Source organism: Magallana gigas, chromosome 9, assembly GCF_963853765.1.
Source record: "Magallana gigas chromosome 9, xbMagGiga1.1, whole genome shotgun sequence".
NCBI lineage: Eukaryota > Metazoa > Mollusca > Bivalvia > Ostreida > Ostreidae > Magallana > Magallana gigas.
In genome coordinates this window covers 43,816,231-43,842,959 of record NC_088861.1, presented here as the reverse complement: position 1 = coordinate 43,842,959, position 26,729 = coordinate 43,816,231, and the positions used below count along the sequence as shown (strand labels likewise).

General features: G+C 36.3%; 2 protein-coding genes across 4 annotated transcripts; both read right to left on the bottom strand.

Moving 5' to 3' along the window:
* Nucleotides 1-1,016: 1,016 nt before the first annotated feature.
* LOC117691793 (arginine kinase) lies at nucleotides 1,017-9,797 on the bottom strand. The gene is made up of 6 exons (XM_034478524.2): nucleotides 9,545-9,797; nucleotides 8,384-8,643; nucleotides 5,213-5,361; nucleotides 2,163-2,328; nucleotides 1,677-1,857; nucleotides 1,017-1,334 (listed from the first exon to the last, which is right to left on the bottom strand). The coding sequence occupies exons 1-6, from the start codon at nucleotides 9,690-9,692 to the stop codon at nucleotides 1,183-1,185; spliced, it is 1,056 nt and encodes a 351-aa protein (XP_034334415.2). The 5' UTR covers nucleotides 9,693-9,797; the 3' UTR covers nucleotides 1,017-1,182.
* A 2,229-nt stretch (nucleotides 9,798-12,026) lies between these two features.
* On the bottom strand, nucleotides 12,027-19,753 carry LOC105320161 (arginine kinase). 3 transcript variants are annotated; one of them, XM_034478523.2, is made up of 6 exons: nucleotides 19,574-19,753; nucleotides 15,092-15,351; nucleotides 14,224-14,372; nucleotides 13,622-13,787; nucleotides 13,286-13,469; nucleotides 12,027-12,845 (listed from the first exon to the last, which is right to left on the bottom strand). In XM_034478523.2, exons 1-6 carry the CDS (start codon nucleotides 19,719-19,721, stop codon nucleotides 12,700-12,702), a joined length of 1,053 nt encoding a protein of 350 aa, XP_034334414.1. In that variant the 5' UTR covers nucleotides 19,722-19,753; the 3' UTR covers nucleotides 12,027-12,699. The 3 variants fall into 3 exon arrangements, with proteins under 3 accessions (XP_034334414.1, XP_034334412.2, XP_034334413.2); XM_034478521.2 differs by lacking the exon at nucleotides 19,574-19,753 and adding an exon at nucleotides 17,687-18,008; XM_034478522.2 differs by lacking the exon at nucleotides 19,574-19,753 and adding an exon at nucleotides 17,140-17,389.
* Nucleotides 19,754-26,729: the final 6,976 nt, after the last annotated feature.

The window sequence follows — 26,729 nt, the reverse complement described above, 5'->3', positions numbered from 1 at the left end:
AGAATGTTCAACATAGTTAAGTTCTGGAAAAAAATACTGTACCATAATAATTGTATTATTCAACATTGCTATTATACACTATATGACTGTGTCGAAAAACATAATGCAAAAAACTGGTTGTATCATGTTAAAGATTTTTTATGCAATCTGGGTATGTTTGAATTGTGGGAAAAACAAAAAATAACAGCTGCAGATCTCATTGTTGTTAAGCAACGTATTTTTGAACAAGCTACACAGTATATTTTTTCTCAACTAGATATTTCTAGTAAATGCTCTTTTTTCAAATACCTAATTGCAACCCATAATTTACAATTTTATTTAAGGAAACCTATTCCAAACAAATATCAAAAGTGTATTTCCAGATTCAGGTTGTCTTCACATCAATTGTCGATAGAAACAGGTCGATTTTATAATATTGAAAGACACAATAGAAATTGTTTTTTATGTTCAAATTCTATTGAAGATGAATTTCATTTTATTTTAATATGCCCCATATACGAAGGCTATCGCAAAAAATACATTAAGCCTTATTACTGGAAAAAACCTTCAATGTGTAAACTTCTGCAACTTTTTAATGTTGAAAATGTAAAGGAACTATGTAATCTGGGTAAATTTATTCACTTTGGTTTGAAATTAAGAAAAGATTTACTTAATGCAAATTAGATGTTGATATCATATGTACACTTCTGCCACATTCTCCTGTTAACCTACCTGTACGTGTATATTGTTTATATTTATTGTACTGATGAGCTGTATAGCTTAAAGTTAATAAAGAACTTGAACTTGAACTTGATAATGACCAATCATAGGGGCATCGTATGATCCACTCTACTCTCTGTGACATGGAGAGGAGAGTGGATACGATGCCCATGTGATTCAATCATGGCAGCCTGGCGCGCTCTAACGTTTTTAACCCTTTCCAAATATCACAAATACCGGTAAATCACTAACATTGATATATTGCTTACAGTTTATACTTTTGTTTAATGTCGGTTCATAAAATTCACTTAAATCTCTTAATTTTTGGTCGTAGTTTATTTACAACATCAAATAACTTGTATAACGAAAATTTGATAAATCGAAAACAATTGAATATAGATAATTTACGATATAAAATGACAGAATAATATAAAAGATATCACAGTTCAGAACAATTTCCAGGACTATATTTGGTTTTTTCTTTTACTTTCCCTGCAATGCCTTCTCACGCTTGATGATTTCTTCGACTCCGCGCCTCATTTCCTGGATAGCCTCGATTTCACTCAATCCCAGGCGGCGCTTGTTGGAAATATCATACACTCCTCCCACACTCTCAGTGTGCTCTCCGTGGATTCCTTAAATAGGAAAATATATATTCTATTTCTTAAAGAATATTGTATTTGCTCTTCTTTATATGACAGGCGCGGGGGAGGTGGAGGGCTGGCCTCTCCTCCCTTTTAAATCTTTTCTTTCTCTTATGTCTGGGAAAATCAACCTATAACCCAGTTGGCCGCTCTACCTTTAAAGTGATGAAAACACGATGCTATATATATACGTGCTTGTATGAAAACTGTTTGTAATCATATTTAATATACAGAAAAGTGTCAAAAGAGTCTGATTAAAATAAAACCGTCCACTAACCAATTAATCTTGCGGAAGGTTTGATTTTAATCAGACTAGTTAGGTGTCAAAATTACCTCTAGGCTGAAGGTTGAGTTTCTCGCAGAACTCCTTGAAGTCGGGTTCGGCCGCTAGTTTGGGAATTTTGATGTGGACACTTGCCCGGCAGGTGGTTCCTAGATTGGTGGGACAGAAGGTGAGGTAGCCAAGCTGATCGTGGTGGGCGAAGGTCAGCTTCTTCTCCATCTCCTGGATCGCCTGCAAATCAACAGATGGGACATGCGTGCAGACCACCGTTTTTACCAAACATCAAATATGTTAAAATTCAAAATGTAAACATCTAATCAAAGTAAAATCTTTTTAGAAAAATACATGTATTAGTTAACATACAAGACTGAATATCCTCTTTATTATGCTTCATGTAGTACATGTGTATACATAAACTAGTATTCTAAGCTCCCCTCTCCGTCAGTTCGTCCGTTCGTCTCTCTCTCTCTCTTTCTCTCTCTCTCTCTCTCTCTCTCTCTCTCTCTCTCTCTCTCTCTCTCTCTCTGTTTACAAACATTGATAAGACGTTTCCAGACGGCGGCGAGGTCTCCCCCCTTCTGCATGGAAATCAGACGGAGATGGTCCTCCTCATTCACCCAGCACAGGAAGGTTTTGTTGTTGTTGAAAAAGATCCCTCTGCCAATGGGCCAATCGTTGTAGCCCCCGGCATCCTGTAAAAACCTGTAATAATAGAAATGACTTTTTAAAAATGGCCTAAAGCAAAAACATTTCCGAGAAGATAAAAATTAAGTTATGTATACACATTTGCAAATCTTGCAATAAAAAGAAACAACTGTCTGTCATAGTTTTTATTAGTATTAGTTTATTAGTTTTTGGGCATGGTGTTTCGTTACGGCCACTTGTTCTCTAGCCTTAATGGCAAAGATGCGAAATCAATGTGTGAAGGCGAAAGTGCTGCGTTACAAAGGCGAAAGAGCGAAGAAGAAACGCGAAGCGCAAAGATGCGAAGGCGAAGGAGGGATAGTAGGTTACATTATTAAAGTTCTAAAGTTAACTTTAACATTAAATTGTAATTAAAATCTTTGATTTAAGGAGGCCGATTTGGGTTTTTTTGCGGAAAAACTACAATAGCATAACTCTTTATTTTTTAACCATATGTAATTTAAACCAACTCTAGTTTATTTGCGAAGGTTCATGAAAATCGACCGTCTGGTTCTTTTTAGGGACCATCTCAAAATAGAGGTACATTTACTATAGGAATATATAGGAAACTGTCATTTTCCGCACATCAAAGCAGTTTAAAAAAATACTACAATAGCTTTTTTTCTCAAATTCTTATATATGATTAGCAATATCATTTCCTACCTTATATGTAAAAAACACAAAATTCTACCGTCTGGTTTTTAGTGGGGGCCATCACAAAATATTAAAATGTACCAAATTTTGCTATATATTTGGATCACCACGAATGATGATTGGTAAAATGGATTCATTCCAAAAATGAGGAAAACGTCCTCGAGGATAGCATTATTCTGTATATAAAATTTCAACAGCGTACAATTTTTACTTTTTCTTTTATGTTATTTCTTATAACGTACTCCTACAAAGCTTCATTTTATCATAACGTCATAAAAGCGCAATGGCTATGCTCCCCTACCGCACAACGTAAAAATCGTGTTAAAAATAAAAATTTCCTTTAAAAATCTAAATATTTTTATCTGAATTTTGTTTATTGTGTTCAATTTTATAAATGATATCGAAAAAATTTCATAAGAAGTATAAATCAACTGTGTTATATTAGAATGCGCAAAAAGATGCGCAATGCAAACTAAAGTCGGCCTCCTTAAACTTTGAATGCAATTCTGCACGATCGCCTTCGCCCCTTTTTTCCCCTTGTTCTCTCTCTAGGTCGATTACATAAACAGGTATCTCAATCGCTCGAGTGAATGTTAGGACTGTCACTGACCAGTCTTCTTACCTTGGGGTCAAGATCTAGTAAATGACAGGTGCCAACTGGTTTATGAAATTCAGAATATGAATTCTTTTAATGGTGCTTCGTAGCAATATCTTTGTTTGATAGGGTGTACCGGAGCTCAATTTGTAATAAACACAATTTCAATGTAACATGAAGGAAATAAGTAACAAATCTTGGAGTTTTGTCCAATTATGACTTATGAAATGTACATGTACCTAGAATGCCTACAGTTTCTCCAAAAAACGGCATCTAACAAGCTCTTGGCCTCCACATTGAAATAATGTCAAATTGAATATAGGTATCGGAATTCTTTTCCCATGATTTCAAATAGAATGTCAGGAAATTGTTTAATTTTCTACATCATTCCTTTAGAACCGTATATGGCGGGAAAATCATCAAATCAACCATGACGTTATAATGGTTCTAGAACTAAAAGGTCGCTCTGAAATCATTCACCACATACACTGTTTATAAATTTTGACCTAATAAACACAAAAACATTTGAATTTCATTATGAGACTAAATGTTTCGATTTTCTCAAACGTTTTTTTTTTTACATGTAATCCTTCAGACGCCATTTTTATCGCTTAAATCATCTTTAAAGGATAAAGAGCTCTATACACATTAAAATCCGAACACGAGTCTGGAGTTGCAAAGGCGAAATAGCGACAGAAGTGTCCTTCGTCTTCGTACCTTATCACTTTCCTATCTTTGCCCTAAAGGCGAAAGAGCGGAGGTGCGAGTCTTATGGTTTAAATACTAGTCCCTTATTGAAAACTAAGCAGGTTTTTTTTACCAAAAGAAGATGGGGGAATAAGATGGCGCAAATGCCCACTCGGTGAAATACAATTTTTAATTTATTTTTCCCTGATTAAATCTATTCAAATATATCACTATACAAGTTTGCAAAAGCAAGATTTCTAACTATAGTCAGTTTTTAATATATTTAACAAAAGATAAGAAAAAAAATAGTCTGTACTTTTGGTGGTATCGAACCCATAACATAAAAACCCTAGATATATAAGGTTAGTTTATGTCAGGTACTCTAACCACTGAGTCATTTCAGACACAACAAAGTAGGCTGTTTAAATATCATGTGTGACTTTGGCCACGAACTAACGGACTTGTATTATTTTTTTCAAAACGTTCAACTGTTGGGATACAAAATTATATTTTTAATGTATAGTGGGTCATCTCTCCACGTTTGTGTTGATTGAAATCGGTTTGTTTTCCATTAGACCTTATTTAGACTATGAGAAAAATATGGAGCACAGACCCACTCTATAAAAGAAAATGCCTTGAAGTTCTAAAAAATGACAGTATTTGCAAGTTTTGATACGTATACGCCTGTTTGAGTCAACGTACTCCAAGTATTGAACAAATCTATAGGTTAAAAATCAATGATTTGTTAAATACATATTGTTTAAAATATTTTTTTTTAAAAATATCAGATTTATTGATACTTTAATTTTTCAGTAGCTTGTCCGACCGTGTATGGGCATTTTACACGCCTTATCCACCCATCTTCAAATTTGTCTATCTTTTACACGACTTTCCCTCAAAGAAGAAAAAGACAAATATTTTTTTTTTCAGTCTCGGCGAATATCGCTGGGGTTATGTACAATGTACCTATCGTCATTCTTGAACATGAAGTGGTCATCAATGAGCTGCTGGTTCTCCTCGGGGGTCATGGTTTCCAGGGAGTAGTATTTCCCCTTCAGCTCTCCCTCCAAAGAATTCAAAGCATCCACAGAAACCTTCTCCATCTCTTTGCGTTGCTATCAGGGAATAAAGAATTCACGTATGAAAATAACTCATTTGTATTTTCAATAAACACATGTACGTGTGTGAAGTTTTTGGGGTTTTTTTCTCATACAGCTTTGCTTTATAAATCTTTTTTGCAAGTTATACAATTTAAATCTTTCAATAACATTTAAAAGCGATACAAAATTTCAAATCTTATCTAAGAGCGGGATGGTATAAGCGTGATAACACAATTTCACAAGGACTCGACCCAATAGTTTTTTAATTGTTCTTGGATAACTCTAATATCCACCATAAAACATCAATTCATTCATAATTTACATTTTCCATTGTCTTTGTAATAAAACTACAATTCAAATTTCGATTTTTTTTTCAATTTTTAGTAATTATTGCAATTGCCTATAATGGGCGTGTTCAAGAAAGTATTACACAATATGCATTACTTAAAAAATTGATGTGTACCATATGATGTACACACTTGGAGCACAAGCGGTGACTGCATGATAAATAAATGGGAGTGATCATTACAGTCTGTACATTTGTAAAACTCATTCGTCAGTGCGGTCTTCTGTTTCAGAGAGACCTCTTTTCCACAGCTTATCGATGATCATACTGACAAACTGACGGGTTTTGTCTTGTGTCAAACATGGCAAGTATACTGAAGCAACCCATGAATGTCTATTACGATCGAAAAAAGAATACAAAGCCCTGACAGCAAGGCTCAAACGTCAGTATCAACAAGCGGAGGGAAACATCCTGGACTACCTACGTAAAAGTAACCCGAAAGCCTTCTACAGAAATTTCCGAGGGAAAAAAAGGCAGCAGACAAATATCAATCCAAGTGTATTTTATGATCATTTTAAAAATATCGCGCACGCCATGAACGCGTCCGAAAAAAGTACAGATTGTATAGACGCTGATCCTGTTTTTGAGGAACTAGACTGTCCAATCACAGAAAAAGAAATTGTTGATGCTATCAAACGTTTAAAAAAAGAAAAATCACATGGTACTGATTTGTTAATTAACGAATATTTCATTGAGTTTAAAGATTATCTTGTTCCAGCTATACTAAGATTATTCAATAGAATATTGTCTTCTGGTTTTTTCCCTAATATGTGGGCACAGTGTATTATAATACCAGTTTTTAAAAAGGGTGATGCATTAGACCCCAATAATTATAGAGGCATTAGTCTTGTCAGTTGCTTTTGTAAATTATTCACATCTATTTTGAATCAAAGATTGTTAACATGGTCTGACGCAAATGATGTAATCACTGATGCACAGTTTGGATTTCAACCCTGAGGCTATATTTAGCCTTTCAAATATTATTACTATGTCAATAAGAAAGAAAAAAAGATTGTATTGTTGTTTTGTTGACTTTAAGAAAGCATTTGACACTGTTGAAAGATTGAAATTATGGGAAAAATTGTCTAACGTTGGTATTAGAGGAAAGTTGTTGAATTTTATTCGTAGTATGTATAATAATATGAAATCATGTGTTAATTCAGCAGGAAAGTTATCTGAGTTTTTTAAAAATAACACAGGACTTTTGCAGGGAGAAGTGCTATCTCCAATATTGTTTTCATTATATGTGAATGATTTTGAAATGGATTTTTTGTGCAAAGGTAACATACCAATACAAATTCAAGAGTTAAATCTTTTTGTTTTAATGTATGCAGGTGACATGGTAATTTTCTCCGAAACTGCACATGAGCTTCAAGAAATGTTAAATACATTGTATTCTTATACATCTGTCTGGGATCTTACTGTAAATGTACAAAAAACCAAAATTGTCATTTTTAGAAATGGTGGTAAAATTCACAATTGTGAAAGGTGGCATTTAAATGGTGAGCCAATTGAGGTTGTCGATAGCTTTATATACCTGGGCCTTTTGTTACAATATAATGGAAAGTTTAACAATACACAGAAACAGTTGGCGAGCCAAGGGAGAAAAGCCATGTTTTCTTTAAAGTCAAAAACAAGTCAATTGTATCTGAATACAGAAACAATGCTGTCAATTTTTGATACTTATATTGCTAGTATATTAAATTATGGCTGTGAGATATGGGGCATGCATGCTGCAAATGATATAGAAAAAGTGCATTTAGAATATATTAAATTTGTGTTAAGTGTGAAGAAGAATACAAACACTGCACTTATATATTTTGAAACTGGGAGGCTACCTATGAAAACTATACGATTGTTTAGAATATTCAAATTTTGGTTCAAATTGTTACAAAGTCAGAATTGTATTTTGCAGTCCTGTTATAAAATGCTGTATAATGAGTGTGAATCGTCTTTGGCACCTGCTGAAAATTGGGTTACTGTAGTTAAGAATAAACTTTTTGAAATAGGTCTAGGACATATATGGTATGAACAGGAGTATATACATTGTGAAACCTATTTTCCTTTAATTAAGCAAAGAATCATTGATCACTTTACTCAACAACTTGTAGAACAGATTAATTCCTCATCTCGATGTTATTTTTACAAGCATATTATTGACCAGTTTTCATTACAATATTATTTAACAAAATCAATACCTTCTAAATATAAGAAACAAATTACAAGAATTAGATTGTCATCTCATAGACTTGCAATTGAAAGTGGACGACACACTAATGTACCAAAAGAAAGACGCTTATGTAAATTTTGTTCAGATATTGAAGATGAATTCCATTTTGTTTTGAAATGTCAGCAGTATAGAGAAATCCGAGTAAAATATATTAAGAAATATTATTGGAAAAAACCTTCTGTATACAAATTTATACAATTATTAAGTGTTCAAAATTTTAAAGAACTGTGTAATATGGGGAAGTATCTCCATCTAGCTTTTAATATTCATGATAATTAAGAAAAATTTCTCTGGTTTCTTCGCCTGTTAGTAAAATTTTATTTTATATACAATCATGTTCATGTACCATACCATTATTTCAATATTGCTATATTTATATGTAATAACCTATGCCATAAGATGTATGTCTTGTGCAAATAAAGAATATATATGACACGACACACCTAGCTTTATTAACTGACCTCAGCATTGACCACTGGTGGAAACCCAAAGCTGGCGTGGCTACGTCCGACCCTGACCCGCGTAGAGACGATGAAATCTCCGCTCGGGTCAAGGTCGCCGAATCCGAGGTTGTTCAAATCGCCAAAGTCTGGTTGAGGGTGCTTGATCTCGGGCACTTTGTGGTAGTCCTGTATGACTGGGTGGAGCACCTTCTTAAACACGTCATAGGCCTCGGGGTCACTGGCGTAGATCCCACAGCCGCTGTCCAGGTTCTTACAGCCTATATTTCAGTGAACGTAGAGTTTTCAAAGGTGCGTATGTTTCTGTATATAAGCATGTATGCATTGTCTTGGGTAAGTTGTAGAATCATTCTTTACAGAATTGCATTGATAATTATCTGTATAAGCATTTAATAAGGCATATATATATGCATTGTCTCGGTTATTGGTAAGTTATAATCTGTCAGTTGTCCTGAGTTATCTATGCAGTACATTTTCATAAATCATTTGAAATTGATAAATACTTCAGGGTTCAAACGACGTTTATCAAATAGTATGAAAATATCCCGAGATTTTTCTTTTGAAATGCCCCCTTTAGCTTGTCATGTTTCGATACACTGCTAATTGAAGTAAAAAGTCTTGATTTTAAATTGCAAAAGAAATGAAAGTACCCGAACGTTAAAAAAAAAATGTGCGATGTATTCTGACTGGCCAGTGGTTTTTTACCAGAGAAAAATGATATTGTCGATGAAGATATATTTGATATTTGATTTGTATAGAAACTGACAGGACTAAAATCTTCATGTCGCGTTTAACACATTGGTTGAGACCTACAACAACCTAAGAAAATTCACTGACTGCGAGAAATAGTCATCATGATCATGTCAGACTCGGATTCCCATAGGAGACGATTTGGCTGTTTCTTTTATATCTAACGTACAGTCCTGGTATATATACATTAACAATGAATTTTGCTTTCTTTTCCGATCAATTTATTAATTTTATATTATAAAAATGCATTTTTTAAGAATCAAATAATGCAAACTTGTACAATTTAATATCGAATCAATCTACATGCGAGATGTCGAAAAATATTAATTTCATTAATTTGGCCTATCCAGAACAGGTCAGAGCAGCATTAAAATCTCCATGATTTACATGTTGTTCTTCATAATGACATACCTGACTGAATACAATGGATTAGTGTTCCACCGAACTTTGTTTTCTTATCCTTTAGCTGCTGGTAAACCTCCGGGGTCAAATGTTTCTTCAGCAGAGACTTGCAGTCGGTTGCATTCTTCAGTTTGTTCCACAATTCCTCCAGCGACATCTTAGAAATTGTTATGAGTTGAGATGATCAACAAAGAAAACAAAAAACGAACTAACGAAACTAAAACGCAACGAACAAATGATTGTTGTTGACTTGTGTTGTTTAGATACTGTGATATGACGTCATCACACTTTCACGTCATTTGGTGGGAAATTTCACATTTTCTTACCTTTCACAGTAACCAAGTAAAAGCAGGATTTTCTCAAGCATAGGATGCGCGTACCTTCTCCTTTATATATTTGCATCCAACAAGTATGATTCCCTCTATTTTTTTTTTTACGGAAATTGGTTGTAATTCATACTTTCGAAGAAAATGACAGGACTGAAATATATAAAACTAAAGCCGGTTAAATATATATATATGTTTCCGCTTCCTTTGCTGATTCTTCCATCAATATCTTATCAATCTGAACTAAAATAAATATTCACACAAATAATCTGTACAATGCATTTGAGCCAATCATCACTCGCTGAACCTTTAATTTCAGGATTTTAGCTTTTATTGAATAGTCAAACATTTGTTTGTACTATGTAAAGCGGATTATTTGAGTGAATGTTTATTTTAGGGACGTTTCAGATTAATAAGGCATTGATACAATAAATTTCTTTTTTAAATTTACACTCAGGTTTTTGTTTTGATTGTACCATATCAAATTAAAGAGAGAGAGAGAGAGAGAGAGAGAGAGAGAGAGAGAGAGAGAGAGAGAGAGAGAGAGAGTTCATTTATAGTATACTGTATAATTATTAAATAATTGAACAGGTGCTTAACTGTTTTAAACGGTGAATATCCAGGACCTTTTTTTTTTAAGAAAGCTAAAAATAAAGTTATTTCACAAGCACCTAAATTATACATATATTATAAATTAATTCAGAATAAATGCAAATGTATATGAAAAATAATACTGGAACGTACCTCTGTCCCCGTTTCCTCAAATCAATACTCAGCCACAAATCTGAGTTTTAACCTCAAATGTATACATGTGCATTTCTTTTGAAGTAAGTGAGAATTTGAGTTGTGGACAAAGTTGAGGGATTGGAGATTTTGGTAACGGTGGGACCAGTTAGTCAAAGAGTTCCTTTAGATAGAAAAAAGGGCATATTTATTATGTAACCAAAATTGTGTATATAGAAGCTGAATGTCACTTTATTACTGATTGGCCATTATACATGTACAAGGAGAGCATTTTTCCACTGTATCTCAAAACTCAACAAATATTTTATCAACAAAGATAAACTCATCTGGTAATGTCCAATGAAGAAAGAACATTAATTAAAAAGTTAAGTGAATTTTTAATTAATGCACCCCAATAATAAGCCCTCCTCAGTCCTTGTAATACTTTCTGCTGTATGGAGTAAAACAATTTTAAAATTAAAATGTTATTCCTCGTGCATTTCTGTTTTCCTAGATATATCTGCAATCCCCCCCCCCCCCCCCCCCACTAACCTCGTACCCTATATCTGGGCTTGGAAAGTTTCTGCGTTTTATTCTTATATATTAATATCTATTTTGATATATTCTCTGGGATATACACATCATAAATAGTAGGAGTCTCCCTCGCAAAATTATAATATGTCATTAGTTACTGTGGAATAAAACATTGATCCACTCCCTCTTTGATCCAATATACGCACCCCCCCCCCCCCCATTTCCTCTCAAACTTACCCCTATACTAATTTGAATTCGTGGCTTGAACATCTTTCCCGTTTTTTGTTCAAGGATGCTCAACGTACAACATATTAACCTACCAACAAATTTCAGATATGAATTGCTTACCTATAATTATTATTTAGCAAGAAAAAAAATTCATAAACATTTTACATTTTATTTGGGTATTTTCTTTATATTTTAATATAGAGCTGATCAATACAGTCTAAGATTGGCCACGACCATCAGGCTCGAGTTTTAAGGAATTTGATTGACAAAATATTTTCCGTAGATCAGGTTTAATTCATAACATGAAAGTAACCAAATGAATTTTTGTGAGCTCACACAAGGAATGCGTATCATTTTACCACTTGCAATATAAATGTTTTATCGTTATCATAAAAATAGAAAAAAATTTGCCGAGGGTTTCATTCTACCTTGTGAATAGAAGTAAACTTTTTATTTTATTTTATTGACACTCTTGGTCATCTTGAAGACAATTCATCACGATTCAAAGCTTCATCCTCCAAAAACTATTGTCGTAAATAGAGTTATTGCCCTTTAAATGTGTTCAATGACATATTCATGAATTTTTCAGAGAGACACACACCAAATGTGTGATGTTATTGTTCATCAGAGAGAAAACCTTTAACGGTCAGGTTCTTCCAGATAAAAGAGAAAGCAAGAAAAGGAGTGGAAAACAATTTATTAAATGTTTCTAAAGTAACAACAGAATGGAATAGGAAAAATGTCACACAACAAAATGGCGTCGCCTTCACATCTCGCCCCCCTGGGAAAGAAAACACAGACCTACGGTAAAACATAACACAGCTCCTTGTTAATGTATAGAAAAAATATCACAGCTATAAAAATAATGTATAACTTAGCAATAATCTGCCCACTAGTCTTCACATACAACTAGAGATCTACAGCTTAAATGACATAGCACAATCCTTTGGCACCAGGAATAGATAAGGATCAGGGATCTTCTCTTCACTAATTAACAAAGTAAGCAAACAAGTCAAGAAATTTACTCCAAAAAAAAACCAAACAATATAACCATTGTTAGACACAGGAAAATATTAAGTATACGTTCCACAACCAAATAATAACATAATAAATAAATAATTCCAAATCAATTTTTTTTTCTGTAGTCTTTAAATGTCATAAATATTCCTAATACTGTGAAGGATTTTTTTTCTCTAATCTCCATTCAAAAGAGAATGGGATAAATCTGCACCAAGAGAGAAATTCGGCCACAAGAGAGATAGCAGTTCTTCCGGGGGGCGATCAGCAAGATCGGCGCCTGCCTGACAAACGATTGGTCACACACAGTGGGGGGAAAATGTCCGCACTTCCTCTTTACTTGGCGTTCTTCTCAGCCTGGATGATTTCCTTGATTCCGTTGTACATTTCCTGCATGGCTTGGTACTCAGTGAGACCGAGGCGGCGCTTGTTGGAGATGTCGTAGACTCCTCCCACACTCTCTGTGTGCTCTCCGTGGATTCCTAGGAAAGGAGACCAAAAATTACTCAGTAATGATATCTAACAAGACTAAGAGTCATTGCACACAGTCAATAACTTTGAAAGAAGGACAAATAATATGGCTAACTCCCTTGAGAAGTATTGGTAATAAACTTAAGGCCCTTGATGAATTCAATACAGGAAGTACTAACCAAATTCCCTTTTCTTTAGTTTAGAGAAGAAATAAAAATCAAAAGTTATTCTATACATTCAAAAAAGGATATTATGACATACACACTTCAAAGAATTATAATTATCAAGAGTTATTGCCCTTGCACTAAGTTAACCTCCCCACACCCTCCCTGCCACCGTGGGTGGGTGTGGAGGGGTGCTCAAGTTCCCCCTTCCTAGGGACCTCCAGTAGTCCTTTGTTTTAGCTCTAGGCTGGAGTCAGGTGTCTGCACAGATATTGTTTAGGACTTACCTCTAGGCTGGAGTTTGTTGTCTGCACAGATCTTGTTCAGGACTTCCTCGTTCTTGGCGAGTTTTGGGACTTTAATGTGTACACTGGCTCGGAGTGTGGTTCCCAGGTTGGTGGGACAGAAGGTAAGGTAACCATGGCGTTTACTGTAGGCGAAGGTCAGCTTCTTCTCCAGTTGCTTGATGGCCTGTCATAAAATGAAGAATTTAGTAGAGTACAGAATTATTATTATTCACTAATAAAATTTTATTAGCGGGGGTATTTAAATGAGGGGGGTGGCAATTCCAAACAAGCAATAATTTTATTTTGGCCTGATATATTTTACTCCCGTGCACTTACAGAAACGAGGCGTTTGTAGACCTCCCCCACATCACCTCCCTTCTGCATGGAGATGAAGCGAAGATGATCCTCCTCATTGATCCAGCACAGGAAAGTTTTGTTGTCGTTGAAGAAGATTCCTCTGGCTTTGGGCCAGCCATTGTAACCACCGGCATCTCCCAGCATCCTGACCATCAAAGAAATTTTTATTGAAATAATAGTTGTTGAATAAATAAGTCCTTATCAAAACTCTTCCGACTTTGCATTCAGTTAATCAAAAAATCAAATGAGAAATTTAAAAAGTCACACTTTATTATATCACTTGTTACAGTGGTCTCTGAATTTTTCACAATTCTTTGCTTATCTATCAATGTGTATCTGGATTTTTTTTTGCAGGTAAGTTCTTTTTTGTTTTGGCAAAATGTTGCTTTTTTCCTTTTCAACAAAATACACAATCAACAAAGAATAATTTGTATAGTTTTACAGTTATCAATGGAAAAACTGCACAAAAAATAAATAAAAAGAACCTTACAAAACTCCTTTTTTTTTCTAAATGAAAAACACAAAAATTTGCACCCCCCAAAAATACAGGTTATACAGCAATTCTTGTAACATGCACATACTTGTCGTCATTCTTGAACATGAAGTGGTCATCAATGAGCTGCTGGTTCTCCTCGGGGGTCATGGTTTCCAGGGAGTAGTATTTCCCCTTCAGCTCTCCCTCCAGGGTATTTAGAGCGGCAATGGTTTTATTTTCCATATCCTTGCGTTGCTACAAAAACAGAAAAAAATGTGTGGTTATTTTCAGACCTTTTGCCAATTGGCCACTCTTGTTGTTTATAGATTTAACTCTCCAACATTCACAATTAAAGATTTGCATTTAAAAAAATAAAACACACAGATGACTGTGTATTCTGTAACACTAAGCATCAAAGTGTATTCAGAGAGTTTAATACAAGCTGGTATATTTTTAAGGAGTCTTATATGAATATGTGATTATGGAATGTATTCCTCACTTCTGGAAAAGTTTTTAAAGTTGTAAAACTGAAGGGTTCCCTGCCTCTCAACTGCTAAGATGTATGCATGTTGTGTATATTGTGTAGCAATGTTTTGTGGCTCAGTTTATTTACAACCATTCATACTAAAGCAGATGTACTGAAGTGGGTCCGTCCAAGTTCATTTTAAATTTTGTAGATTAAATTGCATCCATAGAAAGATTGCACTAAAATTTCATGTAACATTGACCACAATTAAGTAGGGAACCACCTGAGAGTGGCTTCCTCACTGTAAAATAAAACCTAGGGCAATGTGAGCATGGAAATAAGAATTTTCAGTTTATTAACTGTTCATACAGAAACATCTTTCATGTGTATTTATACATGTATATGCATGCAATGTTAAGCTAAGAAACTTATTACAACATGAAAATAAGAAGTCCCAATTTACAAGCAGGGGGTAGATCGAAAGCCTCAGCACAATGACCATTCTTACCTCATCTGTGGAGACGGGTGGGAAGGGGTACCCCTCATGACTCCTACCCACACGCACACGGGTGGATACGATGAACTCGCCAGTTGCGTCTAGTGGGTCGAATCCCAGCTTGTCCTGGGGGCCAAAGTCACATGGGGGGTGCTCTACCTTGTCGACCTTGTGGTAGTCCATGATGACTGGGTCCAGGAGCTCCTTGAACACCTCATATCCCTCGGGGTCACAAGCGTACACTCCAACCCCTGAGTTCAAGTTCAAGGCACCTGCAAGTATAAACACTGACTGTCAGAAAGAGTTTAATATATTATATCATGCACAATTTTTTTTTCCACTTTAACACTTACTTTCATTTATATATTTTTTGGGGGTGGGGTGGGAGGTGTGGCAATTAATCAAATTCTTTACTTAGAAAACTGCATTAATATAATATAACATTTACTACTTTCACTTCACCTTTCTGCCTTTTTTTTTTTAAAACAATGACTATTTAATTTTGTTTCTCCCAAAATTGTATAAATACAGTTAACTCCGTTTTGAGACAGATAATGATTAAAAACAGGTCTAACTGGGGAGAGAGAGAGAGAGAGAGAGTGAGAGTGAGAGTTTTCCTATTGATAGCACATGCCAGAGAAATACTCCAGCTAGCATTCTAACACGATTCATAATGCGCTGTAACCCGAGGTGACCCAGTAATTGCTGTGTACGTGTGTGACCTCTCATTGCCTCACACCTTCCCCTTATAACTGGGGTCTCTTGCAAATTAGTCAAAGTTTTCATTAAAACTCAAAGGTAGTGTGTCTCCTTCAAAGCATGAGAGAGAGAGAGAGAGAGAGAGAGAGAGAGAGAGAGAGAGAGAGAGAGAGAGAAGGCTCTGCAACTGTAATCCCCATATCACAAGGTGACCCTTGTGTAAGTAGCTAATATAAACAGGAAGTCTGGAAGAAATATTACCCTATTCATATTTGTTCATGGCTTACTCGCTTCCGCACACACATTCCCAAGCTTTATCAAGAACACCTGTTAACTTACAGGTATATCAATACTAATCCTCCACTTGTTCAGTGTAAGAACCTATTAGTAGATGATGTGAAGCTGATGAGAACTAATGTAATTCATTCAGTGATATTGGCAATGAGGCAGATAACATTGCCATATTATTTTTCTTTGAAAAGTGAGCTATTTTTAATATGTTTATCCATATTTATTGTTTATCATTGAAGCATACAATTTTTTTAGTGGTTTTGAACATTTAAATTTTAAACTTGAGTCAATTTCAGAAAATTTCACTCAACCACTTAATCTGTTAAATGTCAGTTGAAGTTTATCAGATTTAAATAAAATCTCTGTGAAATTATTTATCAGTGTTACAAACCACTATTCATAATTTGTTCATAATAAATTTTACGAGAGATTTTACAGTTATAAATCATAACATAATATATAGAAGGTGTATTTAAAGCTATAACGTTAAAGAATAAAAATCAATGGACAAAAACCTATCCCTTGAATGACCTTGGGTTAACATTGATCTACACTGAGTTCCGCACACGTCATTATACCAATCAATTGTCAGAATTCAAAAACTCTCGCATCTGGGCGAAAAAATCGTGCATTTCGTTTCTTAGCCTGCATTACATTGTAATGGAAGCATGCTTATTTCCCCCAAAAATCGGCTATGTAAATCAAATGACAGGATGCTGTATGTTGTTTAGCTGGAATTTTTCGCTGCGCCGGTGGTGTTCAATAGTTTTAAAGGTTGGTTTGGCTGCCCTCCAAACTGTTTTATATTACTCTGTGGAAGTTACCACAGGCACTGAAGTGTGACGTCACAATGACCGACTGCATTGAAATAAAGGTCGAATAGGGCAAATTTTATAAAGGTGGAAGGGGAATATCTAACGGTGAATAAATATGAATAGAAATTAAACAAATTGAAAGAAAATCGCATTTTCCTTCATTTATCACTGTAACAAAGCACCAAAGCCTGCTAATTTTCTTCTCGTGGGGCGTTTTTCACATCTATCTGAGATGCCGGTATTTTTTTATCTTACCTGAGCGAATACAGTCAGCCAAAGTGCCTCCTAATTTAGTTTTCTTGTCCTTTAGTTTTTCGTACACCTCCTTAGTACAGTGTTTTTTTAGCAGAGATTTGCTCTCCCCCTCGCTAAGTTTCTTCCAAAGCTCTGGTAAATCAGACATTTTTTCTTGTGTGTTGCTTTTCCCACTCTGGCTGGCAGACTGTGAGGCTAAATCGCTGCAATATTTCTTGTACATTGCGCTTCGTTTTGTATGATGTCTCCGATTCGTTACCTAGGCAGTGCGCGATTGTAACGAGCGATTTCATTGGTTGATCGGGCCAACGACTACTTCTAATACTAATGTCATTGTACTGTGTATTCGGCCTATTGATATCAAGACTTGAATGGCACAGGCCACCGTACGTACGTTTAGACATGACTCATAAGGGTTTTTTTTTTTCAAATTTATTGTAACGTCTTAAGGTCAATAGAGAATATCAGTTATTTTCGGAACCGAGCTTTTTACCTGTGGAAATGCACGTGCATGCACATGCATATAACTGTACATAATACAGCTTACCTGAGCGAATACAGTCAGCTAGTGTGCCCCCAAGTTTTGTTTTTTTATCCTTAAGTAACTTGTATCTTTCCGGTGTTAAGTGTTTCTTCAACAAGGACTTGCTCTCTCCTCTACTCAGGTTTGCCCACAATTGTTCCAATTCCGTCCCTTGCATCTGGGGTTGAAATTTCCGCACGGGCGGTTCCCTCTTATTGAAGCTTTCCAATTGTTCGATGTAATGTTTATACATTTTGACGCGGTTTTTTTCGTTCGATTTTTTACGTACTGTACTCAAAAATATCTCAAAATCCAAGCAGTTGCTATGTGTAAAATGGTTCCCAAAGCTAATCCTCGGTAAATTGAATTAAAAAACCTCCGTTATACGTTGGAGCACTAATGCGAACGTGCTCGAACAAGCCAGTTTTGATTTTTGAAAGAAAAGAATTGATCTTTAAGTGCGCCATGTATCTGCTTTTGATAAGTATTGAACGTGGAGATTTAACCAAAGTCTTGTATATCTTCCTCAATGGACGTAACCCAAAACCAAGCGGTTAAAGTGGTGGTAGATTATACAGAGATGCACTATTGAATGTTAGGGCTTTATTTTATGATTCAACACTGGACAATACAAGAAGAGAATTTGCACTGATAGAAAAATAACATTAGTAGATGAATTTGTATTCAGTTATAGCTGGGAGAGAGAGAGAGAGAGAGAGAGAGAGAGAGAGAGAGAGAGAGAGAGAGAGAGAGAGAGAGATGATACTGTATGAATCAGTTGATTTGATTGGTTGAGTCAATTAAATCAGAAAAAGGCATTAATTAAGGCACATATTAATTTTCAATATCGCTGAAAATAGAAAATAGTGCTGTCTAGGAAAATTTGCATATGTTATTATCAATGTCCTTAAACGTTAAAACATGCAGTTACCTACGACCAAGCGAGCTTCATTATGTAATATTTGTCTGTTTTTATATGAAGATTTCCATATTACGTTACCACAAGAGATAAAATGAAATAAGGTTAAACAATTAGCCGACTGGGTAAGAGTGAGGGGAAGAAAGGATAATGTCAAGCACGTAGATATTAGTACTTGTTAATGACGCGATGCATGTGCATGAATGAATAAAAAATGTACATTGTCCCCTCCAGCCTCCTCATTCAGAATCGTATTCCTTGAACTTATAGCATCCTTTAAAATCAAGGGTTGTGGATGCACGAACAAGCTACTGAATATTACCCATATATTGACACCCAGCCTAATACAAACTGTGCATGTCTTCATCACATTTTCGTGGTCATCAATTTTCGCGGAATTAGTACAAAACAAATTTTTCAAGGATGCATAAAATAGTGGCCAATGAATACAATTTGGTATTATGAATTTCACTTTGATGAACACATATGAACAATATGTTAATCAGCCTAACAACGTAAACCGCGAAAATTGTTATCCATCGAAAACTCATTTAATGAAAACACGGTCAGTTTAGATCTATTCCTCATCAAGGTATCTCAAGATCCATACACATTAAAGCAAAAATATAATTAGATTATGAAAATTAAGTAAAATATTGTTCAGTTCCTCGTGTTGCAAACCACATGCATGCACAATTACATTCATACAGTGCAATGATATATACATCATAAGCATTAAGGATAACCCAAAAAGCTATACACTTAAAAACAAATATCCTATATATATTTTCTATAGATATCGTTGTGCCATGTCACCCTATGCTTGTCTTGCGCATGTCTGTGTATTTTTATGCAAATCGAAAGATACCCCCCGCTTTTTCATACGCCGTATCCTCTCCCCGCGCTCGATTCTACTGGAGTGTATGCAGGTAAAGCGTTTAGTAACGCATGACCTCATTTCGCCACACCCTCTCCCCACCTGAGTTTCCTACCTGAGCGAATACAGTCCGCTAAAGTCCCGCCCAGCTTCGTTTTTCGATTCTTCAGTTTCTCGTACCTGTCTGGAGTCAGGTGTTTCTTTAGCAGGGACTTGCTGGCATTCTCTCTCAGGCGCTTCCACAAACTTGCAAGATCAGACATTTTGGAGGGACACGAAAACTTCACTGTGTAGAGCAGACAGGAGTGACCTCTAACACTAATCTCTTATTGACCAAGTTTAAATTTATTGATCGCGTTAAAAACTCTGGCGGGTCTATTGAGTCATTCCAAGCAGGTATATATAGGTATATAGTATACACAGTTTTAGATCTATACCGACACCTAGTTTGTGGGGGAAGACCAATTACACATCGTAATGAAAAAATTTATTACTAGTAATTTGCATTTACATTTTCTTTGTTTGTTTGTTTGTTTCTTTCTTTCTATCAGAATCTGTTTCAAGAACAGAATAACAACCTCACCTTCATAGAATGAGTACCTCTATCAGCACATCAATTAATCAATTAACTTTGAATGAATTTGCTTAATTTGACCTGTCTTTGCCAATTCTGCTTACAATTACGAAAAACTACGGACATTATTGCGGGTTAAAAGTGCATATTATGTATACATTGCCATCTAGTGATTGCATGACGACCTTGTCAATGTGCTTTTGTGGAGAGAGAGAGAGAGAGAGAGAGAGAGAGAGAGAGAGAGAGAGAGAGACAGACAGACAGACAGAGATAAAGAGAGACAGACAGAGATAAAGAGAGACAGACAGAGACAGAGAGACAGACAGAGAGAAGGAGAGAGAGAGAGAGTCAGACAGACAGACAGAGAGAAACAGACAGACAGAGACAGGGACAGTGAGAGAAAGAGAGAGAGAGAGAGAGAGAGAGAGAGAGAGAGAGAGAGAGAGAGAGAGAGAGAAACAGAGAGAATGAGAGAGAGAGATAGAAAGAGAGAGAGAGAGAAACAGAGAGAGAGAGAGAAACAGAGAGAATGAGAGAGAGAGAGAGAGAGAGAGAGAATGGTTGGGTGGGTGGGATGGATTGAGGAAGCCTTTTAGCCATATTTAAGTATAACTATAACATGATGTTTCTGGAAAGATTTTCATTTTTGCATGCTAAATATATGCACACATAACTGCAGACATGTAATTCCTATGTACCTACCGCTGATAGAGGGTTAAGAGTATCTAATGAATCAATATACATGTACTAGCAAAGGTGTATTTATGTATCATAGCTAAAAAAATCACGTAAACCCCTTAGGCCATTACATCATATTCTTCATTACACCTGTACACTGGAAGTTCACACACTGATTATATATGTACCTTAACTCCATGAGATCTGGTTGATGACGTGTTACAGATATAGTAACATCTTTATTAAATAAAACATAGCGGGATAAAGCCCCGGCTGACAATTTCACGCTCCCGAGCTCTGACTTCTATAAATATCACCATCATCCCGTCCCTTGGTCACTCTAAGCCAGACCTCGTACGCACGGCGGATTCTGGGTCACACGGAAGGACGATTTACGCCAGAACATCAGATGAAAAAGAGAGAGTTGATACTATATAATGGCTGTTTTCTTATAAGGCCCAATATCTATTGTAGGATCTACGTAATTAGACACCAATATTGCAAATTACATACGTCATCACAAAAAGATACTGAAGATAGCATCCTCTTCTTCATGCAACAAAACCGAACTAGAACCTAAAACAAAATCAAAATTAGTCCCTATATGAATATTTGTATTCTTAGAATTTGTCGTCATACGCTTTGCTGTAAACCAATCTATATTCGCGGCGATTTTATTTCGCGATTGTTCAGTAATAGCTGGCGGGAGCTAATTTTTACGATAAAAGATATATATGTATAGTTCAGCAAATTATTCACGGACAGGGTTGCGGCGGTTTTTTTTTGGGGGGGGGGGTTGGCAAGTTAAAAATACGTTCTCGGTAATTTTGAGAAAATTTCTCACACAAAATTAAGATAAAAGTAGGTTTACTATGACCGGTAGAAATACACAAGTCGGTATGTGGAATAACAATTTATTAACGATCCAAACTTGTCGTTTCTACACGATCTATGCAGTCGGCATGGACAATACAAGGTCCAGTCTCCAACTGACGATCATTGTGGATAACGACTAATTTATAGGTAACATACATACGGGTGTACATAAATAGAGTTAGTCTTGACACATACAATAATTAATTTAAAGGATTACTCAGGATTAATAATTGATTTCATAACAGGTGGCAGCTTAATGTCCGGCGGCCAAGGTCTAATTAGCACTAATTAGCACTGAATACAGAAACAAAATGTCACTCTAAATAAGTGTTTCTCACACGGTGACAATACCCTCTCGCCCCCCGAAACACGTCCTCGTGTTTCCGATAGATCTTTGCACTCCCGGTAGCACTTCCGGTACATGAATGGGCAATCGGAAAAGCATGGCGAGGATTTCGTGTTTGGAAATGTTGTCCCGGATGACGTTTTGGTCCGGATTGAGCGCGGTGTGAAGCTCTTGGTCTCTCAAATGATGCTTTTTGATTTTCTTTCGATTGCATTGATTCAAGTTTGTCTTGTAAAGCCTGCAATGCGACTTGGAGCTCTGCTTGTTTTATCCTCGCTCCCGCCAGATCTTCTTTTTGGGCACCGAGTTCTTCACTCTGTTTCTTGATGGTATTGTCTTTTTCCAACATATGACGTTCGAGGGTTTTTCGGTCACGTTTCCATTTGTTTCTGAAAAAGTCCGCTTCTGCTTTCCTGGATGCCGCCTGTTCTCTATATTTTTCGATTTCTGTTTCGATCATTTCACAGTGAATTTCATTTACATTTACGGTTGCAAATGGCATTTCGCGTAAATTATTTCTTTCACTTCGATCTGTGTTGAATCTTTTAATACGTTCTTTATCCCTAGCTCGTTTTCTGTCCGATTTTCTTTTCCCAACTTCTTCTGTTTGCGTTCCAATTGTGCGATTTGGAATAGAAGAGACGGCGTTGATGGCAGCTCCGGAGTTCCTAGTTCTGCACATCCGCGCATAATGTCCTTTTCTACCGCACTTGAAACATTGAGATGAAATGGCGCTGCAGATGTTCCATCCATGCCTTAATCCGCAGCGTCCACACGGTTGTAGAGGGAAGCGCGGCCGGACTGGATGCATCCACGCAGGGCTTAGGGGGAAGAAGAAATCCATGGACTGGGGATTGTTCGCTGCTGTGAGTAGGTACTGGGATCTGACTACTACAAAGTATATGTAGCAGCCCCGGGTATCTTTACCCTTAGGAATTCTCCACCAAATATGACCGGTAGAAATACACAAGTCGGTATGTGGAATAACAATTTATTAACGATCCAAACTTGTCGTTTCTACACGATCTATGCAGTCGGCATGGACAATACAAGGTCCAGTCTCCAACTGACGATCATTGTGGATAACGACTAATTTATAGGTAACATACATACGGGTGTACATAAATAGAGTTAGTCTTGACACATACAATAATTAATTTAAAGGATTACTCAGGATTAATAATTGATTTCATAACAGGTGGCAGCTTAATGTCCGGCGGCCAAGGTCTAATTAGCACTAATTAGCACTGAATACAGAAACAAAATGTCACTCTAAATAAGTGTTTCTCACACGGTGACATTACTGTAAGCAGTGTTCCGCTTATAAAGTGACAAAGTTCATTCAAATATCAATAAATAATGTTTACATTGTAAATCGATGTCTTGTGTTGACAATGAATGGATTATTTATTTTGTAATCAATCAAAATATTAGTTACAGCGAGGACGTCAGACTTCAAAATTTTGGTTTAAAACGCCCGAGGTGTGCCGATGGAATTTCATTTAAAGAAAAAACTGGATGATAGTAGCCATTTTTAGGCTGAGAAGAAGAGCAGTATTTTTATAGAAAAAAACACAAATATACATATTTGGAAAACTATTTGGAGTTTTCCTTTATTAAATTATTCTTCATGGCGAACGGCACGATCTTTGCAATTTTAAGATAGATATGATGAGAAGTTCGATGAACATCCAGTCTCCTTTAATTACTTCTATGCAGCGTTAGGATAAACATCTAGAAAATATGTACTAGTATGCCTAATGTTGCTCACTTAGTGTCAATAAGAATAGTCAAATGCTTTCTTTGTTGGTTCATACGGGCTATGAAAAAAGATTGCTGCAAAAAAAAAAAAAAAATCCAAAAAAACATAATCCCCCCCCCCAAAAAAAAAGCAAACAAACAAACAAAATTTTTAAAAAAATTAAGATAACAAAACAAAAAAACATAGCATGGGTTTGTGTTTTTACTGTCATGCTTATCATCTCCATTTTCTTATTTTAATTAAGAGATATACCAATTTTTACTTTCCAGGAAGTTTTGTTTCTAACAAAGTATAACTCTTGGTGCTTTATGTACTTGATAACAAAGGCTCTTTTTAACATTGCACACTGTATGGAGTTACAATTAAAAAATCATAAAGTGCTTAAACAGCGCAGGAAACGGGTACTTCAGACCTAGATGACGGCGGAGATAGACCATTTGTCAGCGGACCAACTAGGAAGTGTGTTGTATAAAGAAGAGTATGGATCGAGCAAAGAAGTGGGGCACGACACAAAAATGTCCGCACAAAACAGGAAAGAAAGAGTTCATACAGCAAACAATCGATGACATAATTTTATTGTGTTGACCACCACGTTGAGATAATGCCACTTCATTCATAAAAAAATGATTCCAATTATATGGCAAGGTCAACAAGGGAATGTCGAGGCCATGTGATTGCTTAAATGCCTCGATGAGGTAAACGTTTTATGAAGTCAATATGGTGTAGCATAGACAGAAACAGATTCTAAACAATTTTATGGCCAGGTCAAACATTAAGGCAATCATGTATTGGCCAAGCAAATTTAAGGTAAAAGCGAGGCCAGGACAAATGACCAAGCTATTGTAACTTTAAGACGAACAATGATGATCTTTGGCTATGGGCAATACTATGGTACATTGTGACAGGGTTAAGGGTTCAGGCAAATGTAGACGGACAAGGGTCCGGAACCATATTGAGGCTATCACAAGGTTTATGTGCAAGATATTGTGCTCAGAGGAAGGGTTCGGGGAAATACGTTGTGGCTGGGAAATAATTCGGGCTGATAATGTGGTTATCGTAAGTGTAAAAGCCATTGCGTTATATGTTGTTTTCAGATTAAAAAAGTTAATGGCAATATGTTGGGGAAGGGCACGGATTAAGGGCAATATGTTGTTGATGGGCAATGGTTTAGGGCAATCTATAGTGGTTGGAAAAAATTAAATGCAAGGTGTCATGGGCTGGCAAGGGTTGGCGCCAGTAAGTTTCGTTAAATACAAAGGAGAAATGCAATATATTTTGGCCCGATAGCAATAAAGGATGAGGGCAATAAAGGCTGAGGGCAATTTGTTGTGACCTGGAAAAGGTTAAGGCCAGCTACATGTAGGATTATGACAGGAGTAAAAGATCGGGCCAATTGTGAAACCAGTGGAATGATTAAGCGTAGTATGTACGTCTTGAAAGAAGTTCAGAAAAAATATTAATATGGTGTGACCGGACAAGGATTCAAACAAGAAAGAAAAAGTTTTAATATGTAGCATGTTCAACAATATGTCACCGGTGCAGAGGGGGGGGGGGGGGGGCTCCAGTTCTGATCTGTTTACGGTGCATCAGGCTTGTTACAAACACGACCTCAGTTGGCGGGGTCTCGCCATGTTTCGGTTGCTATCTCTGCGTTATATGTCAGCCGATATTTGTTACAGACAGAGAAATGCAGTTGCATGGTTTTATTTTCTCTTTTTCTGACTATCTAGGCATCTTGCAAAAACGAAATATTCGAATAAAGCAAACGCTCTAAAGGTGCGACATCAAAGACCGTTTGATTATTGTCGTCTATTATATCTCATATTGCGTAATTAAGTTTTGAAAATAATTGAGGAAATTTACATTACTGGAGTTCACCTTTGCCCAACCTAGGGTCGAACTTCGGACCTATACGCAACATTTTCTCTTAGCTGAATGCGACCTGCGCTCACATCTCTGCCATCTAGACAAGTCACGAGTCCGAAGGTTATGAATTATACATTCATGAAAGTTTGCCCCCCCCCCCCCCCCAAATTACCTACTCAGTACGATTGCTGTTTATATGCAACGTATAAAAGTATTATTATGGAATGCACTGAATTTGACTTGAGCATTGAGCAACATAATGAGGTAGCAGTTAATCTTTAAAATACTGAGCAACATACATGTATTCTGTATTTTCTGTAATAAAATTTTACATTTCCTTGCCGTAACAATTTTTGCTGACATGTCAACTCCGTGATGAACGTGTAGGACGATTGTTTCGGTGTTGTCGATGATTTGAGGATTAATATTATTTAGAGTGTTCAGAACTGCTGAATTATGAATAATGAATCATCCCTTGTCGTTATGAAATCATAATACATTAGATTTGTCAATGAGAGAGAGAGAGAGAGAGAGAGAGAGAGAGAGAGAGAGAGAGAGAGAGAGAGAGAGAGAGAGAGAGAGAGATGTACACGGACAAAGCAAACAAGTCCATTTGGATCTACATAACATACAGTACAAACAAACAAAGGGTACACAACCTATAGTTGGCTTCTGTACTACTCTGGTGATGGGGAGAGAGGGGGCAGTAAGCTTCATACTACTACATGTATACTATAGGTAAACCAAAGAACAATTCCAGAATGCACTCAGGTAACAATTAGTACTGTGTACGTAAACCCAGACCCAGACTCTGCACTGCCTAAGTAAATAAATAGAGGTCTCACCTGGCGTCCTTGCACATAATAAGCCAGAGTTCAGCGACCTGGGTTTTATTCCGTCTAAGTAGATGATTCCGGTATATTATCTTTTGGATCTTCTATTGCACACCAGAAGAACACTTTAAAATTCACGATCGAGTGCAGTGTTTGAATTCTAAGTATCAAGTTGAGTGCACGTTTGTGAATACAGATAATGGTGTCCGTGCAAACAGATAATGGTGTCCGTGCACACAGGTAATGGTGTCCGTGCACACAGATAATGATGTCCGTGCACACAGATAATGATGTCCGTGCACACAGATATTGATGTCCGTGCACACAGGTAATGAT

What these genes read in the sequence shown, in the direction of transcription:
- LOC117691793 (XM_034478524.2), bottom strand. Translation starts at nt 9,692, where the DNA reads ATGTCGCTGGAGGAATTGTGGAACAAACTGAAGAATGCAACCGACTGC. An exon ending in CACCAGTGGTCAATGCTGAG is followed by an intron (nt 5,362 to 8,383) that starts GTCAGTTAATAA and finishes ATTCCCTGATAG; the next exon opens with CAACGCAAAGAGATGGAGAA. An exon ending in TCTGGAAACGTCTTATCAAT is followed by an intron (nt 1,858 to 2,162) that starts GTTTGTAAACAG and finishes GTTGATTTGCAG; the next exon opens with GCGATCCAGGAGATGGAGAA.
- LOC105320161 (XM_034478521.2), bottom strand. Translation starts at nt 17,915, where the DNA reads ATGTATAAACATTACATCGAACAATTGGAAAGCTTCAATAAGAGGGAA. An exon ending in ATGTTCAAGAATGACGACAA is followed by an intron (nt 13,788 to 14,223) that starts GTATGTGCATGT and finishes TTTGATGGTCAG; the next exon opens with GATGCTGGGAGATGCCGGTG. An exon ending in CAACAAACTCCAGCCTAGAG is followed by an intron (nt 12,846 to 13,285) that starts GTAAGTCCTAAA and finishes CTCCTTTCCTAG; the next exon opens with GAATCCACGGAGAGCACACA.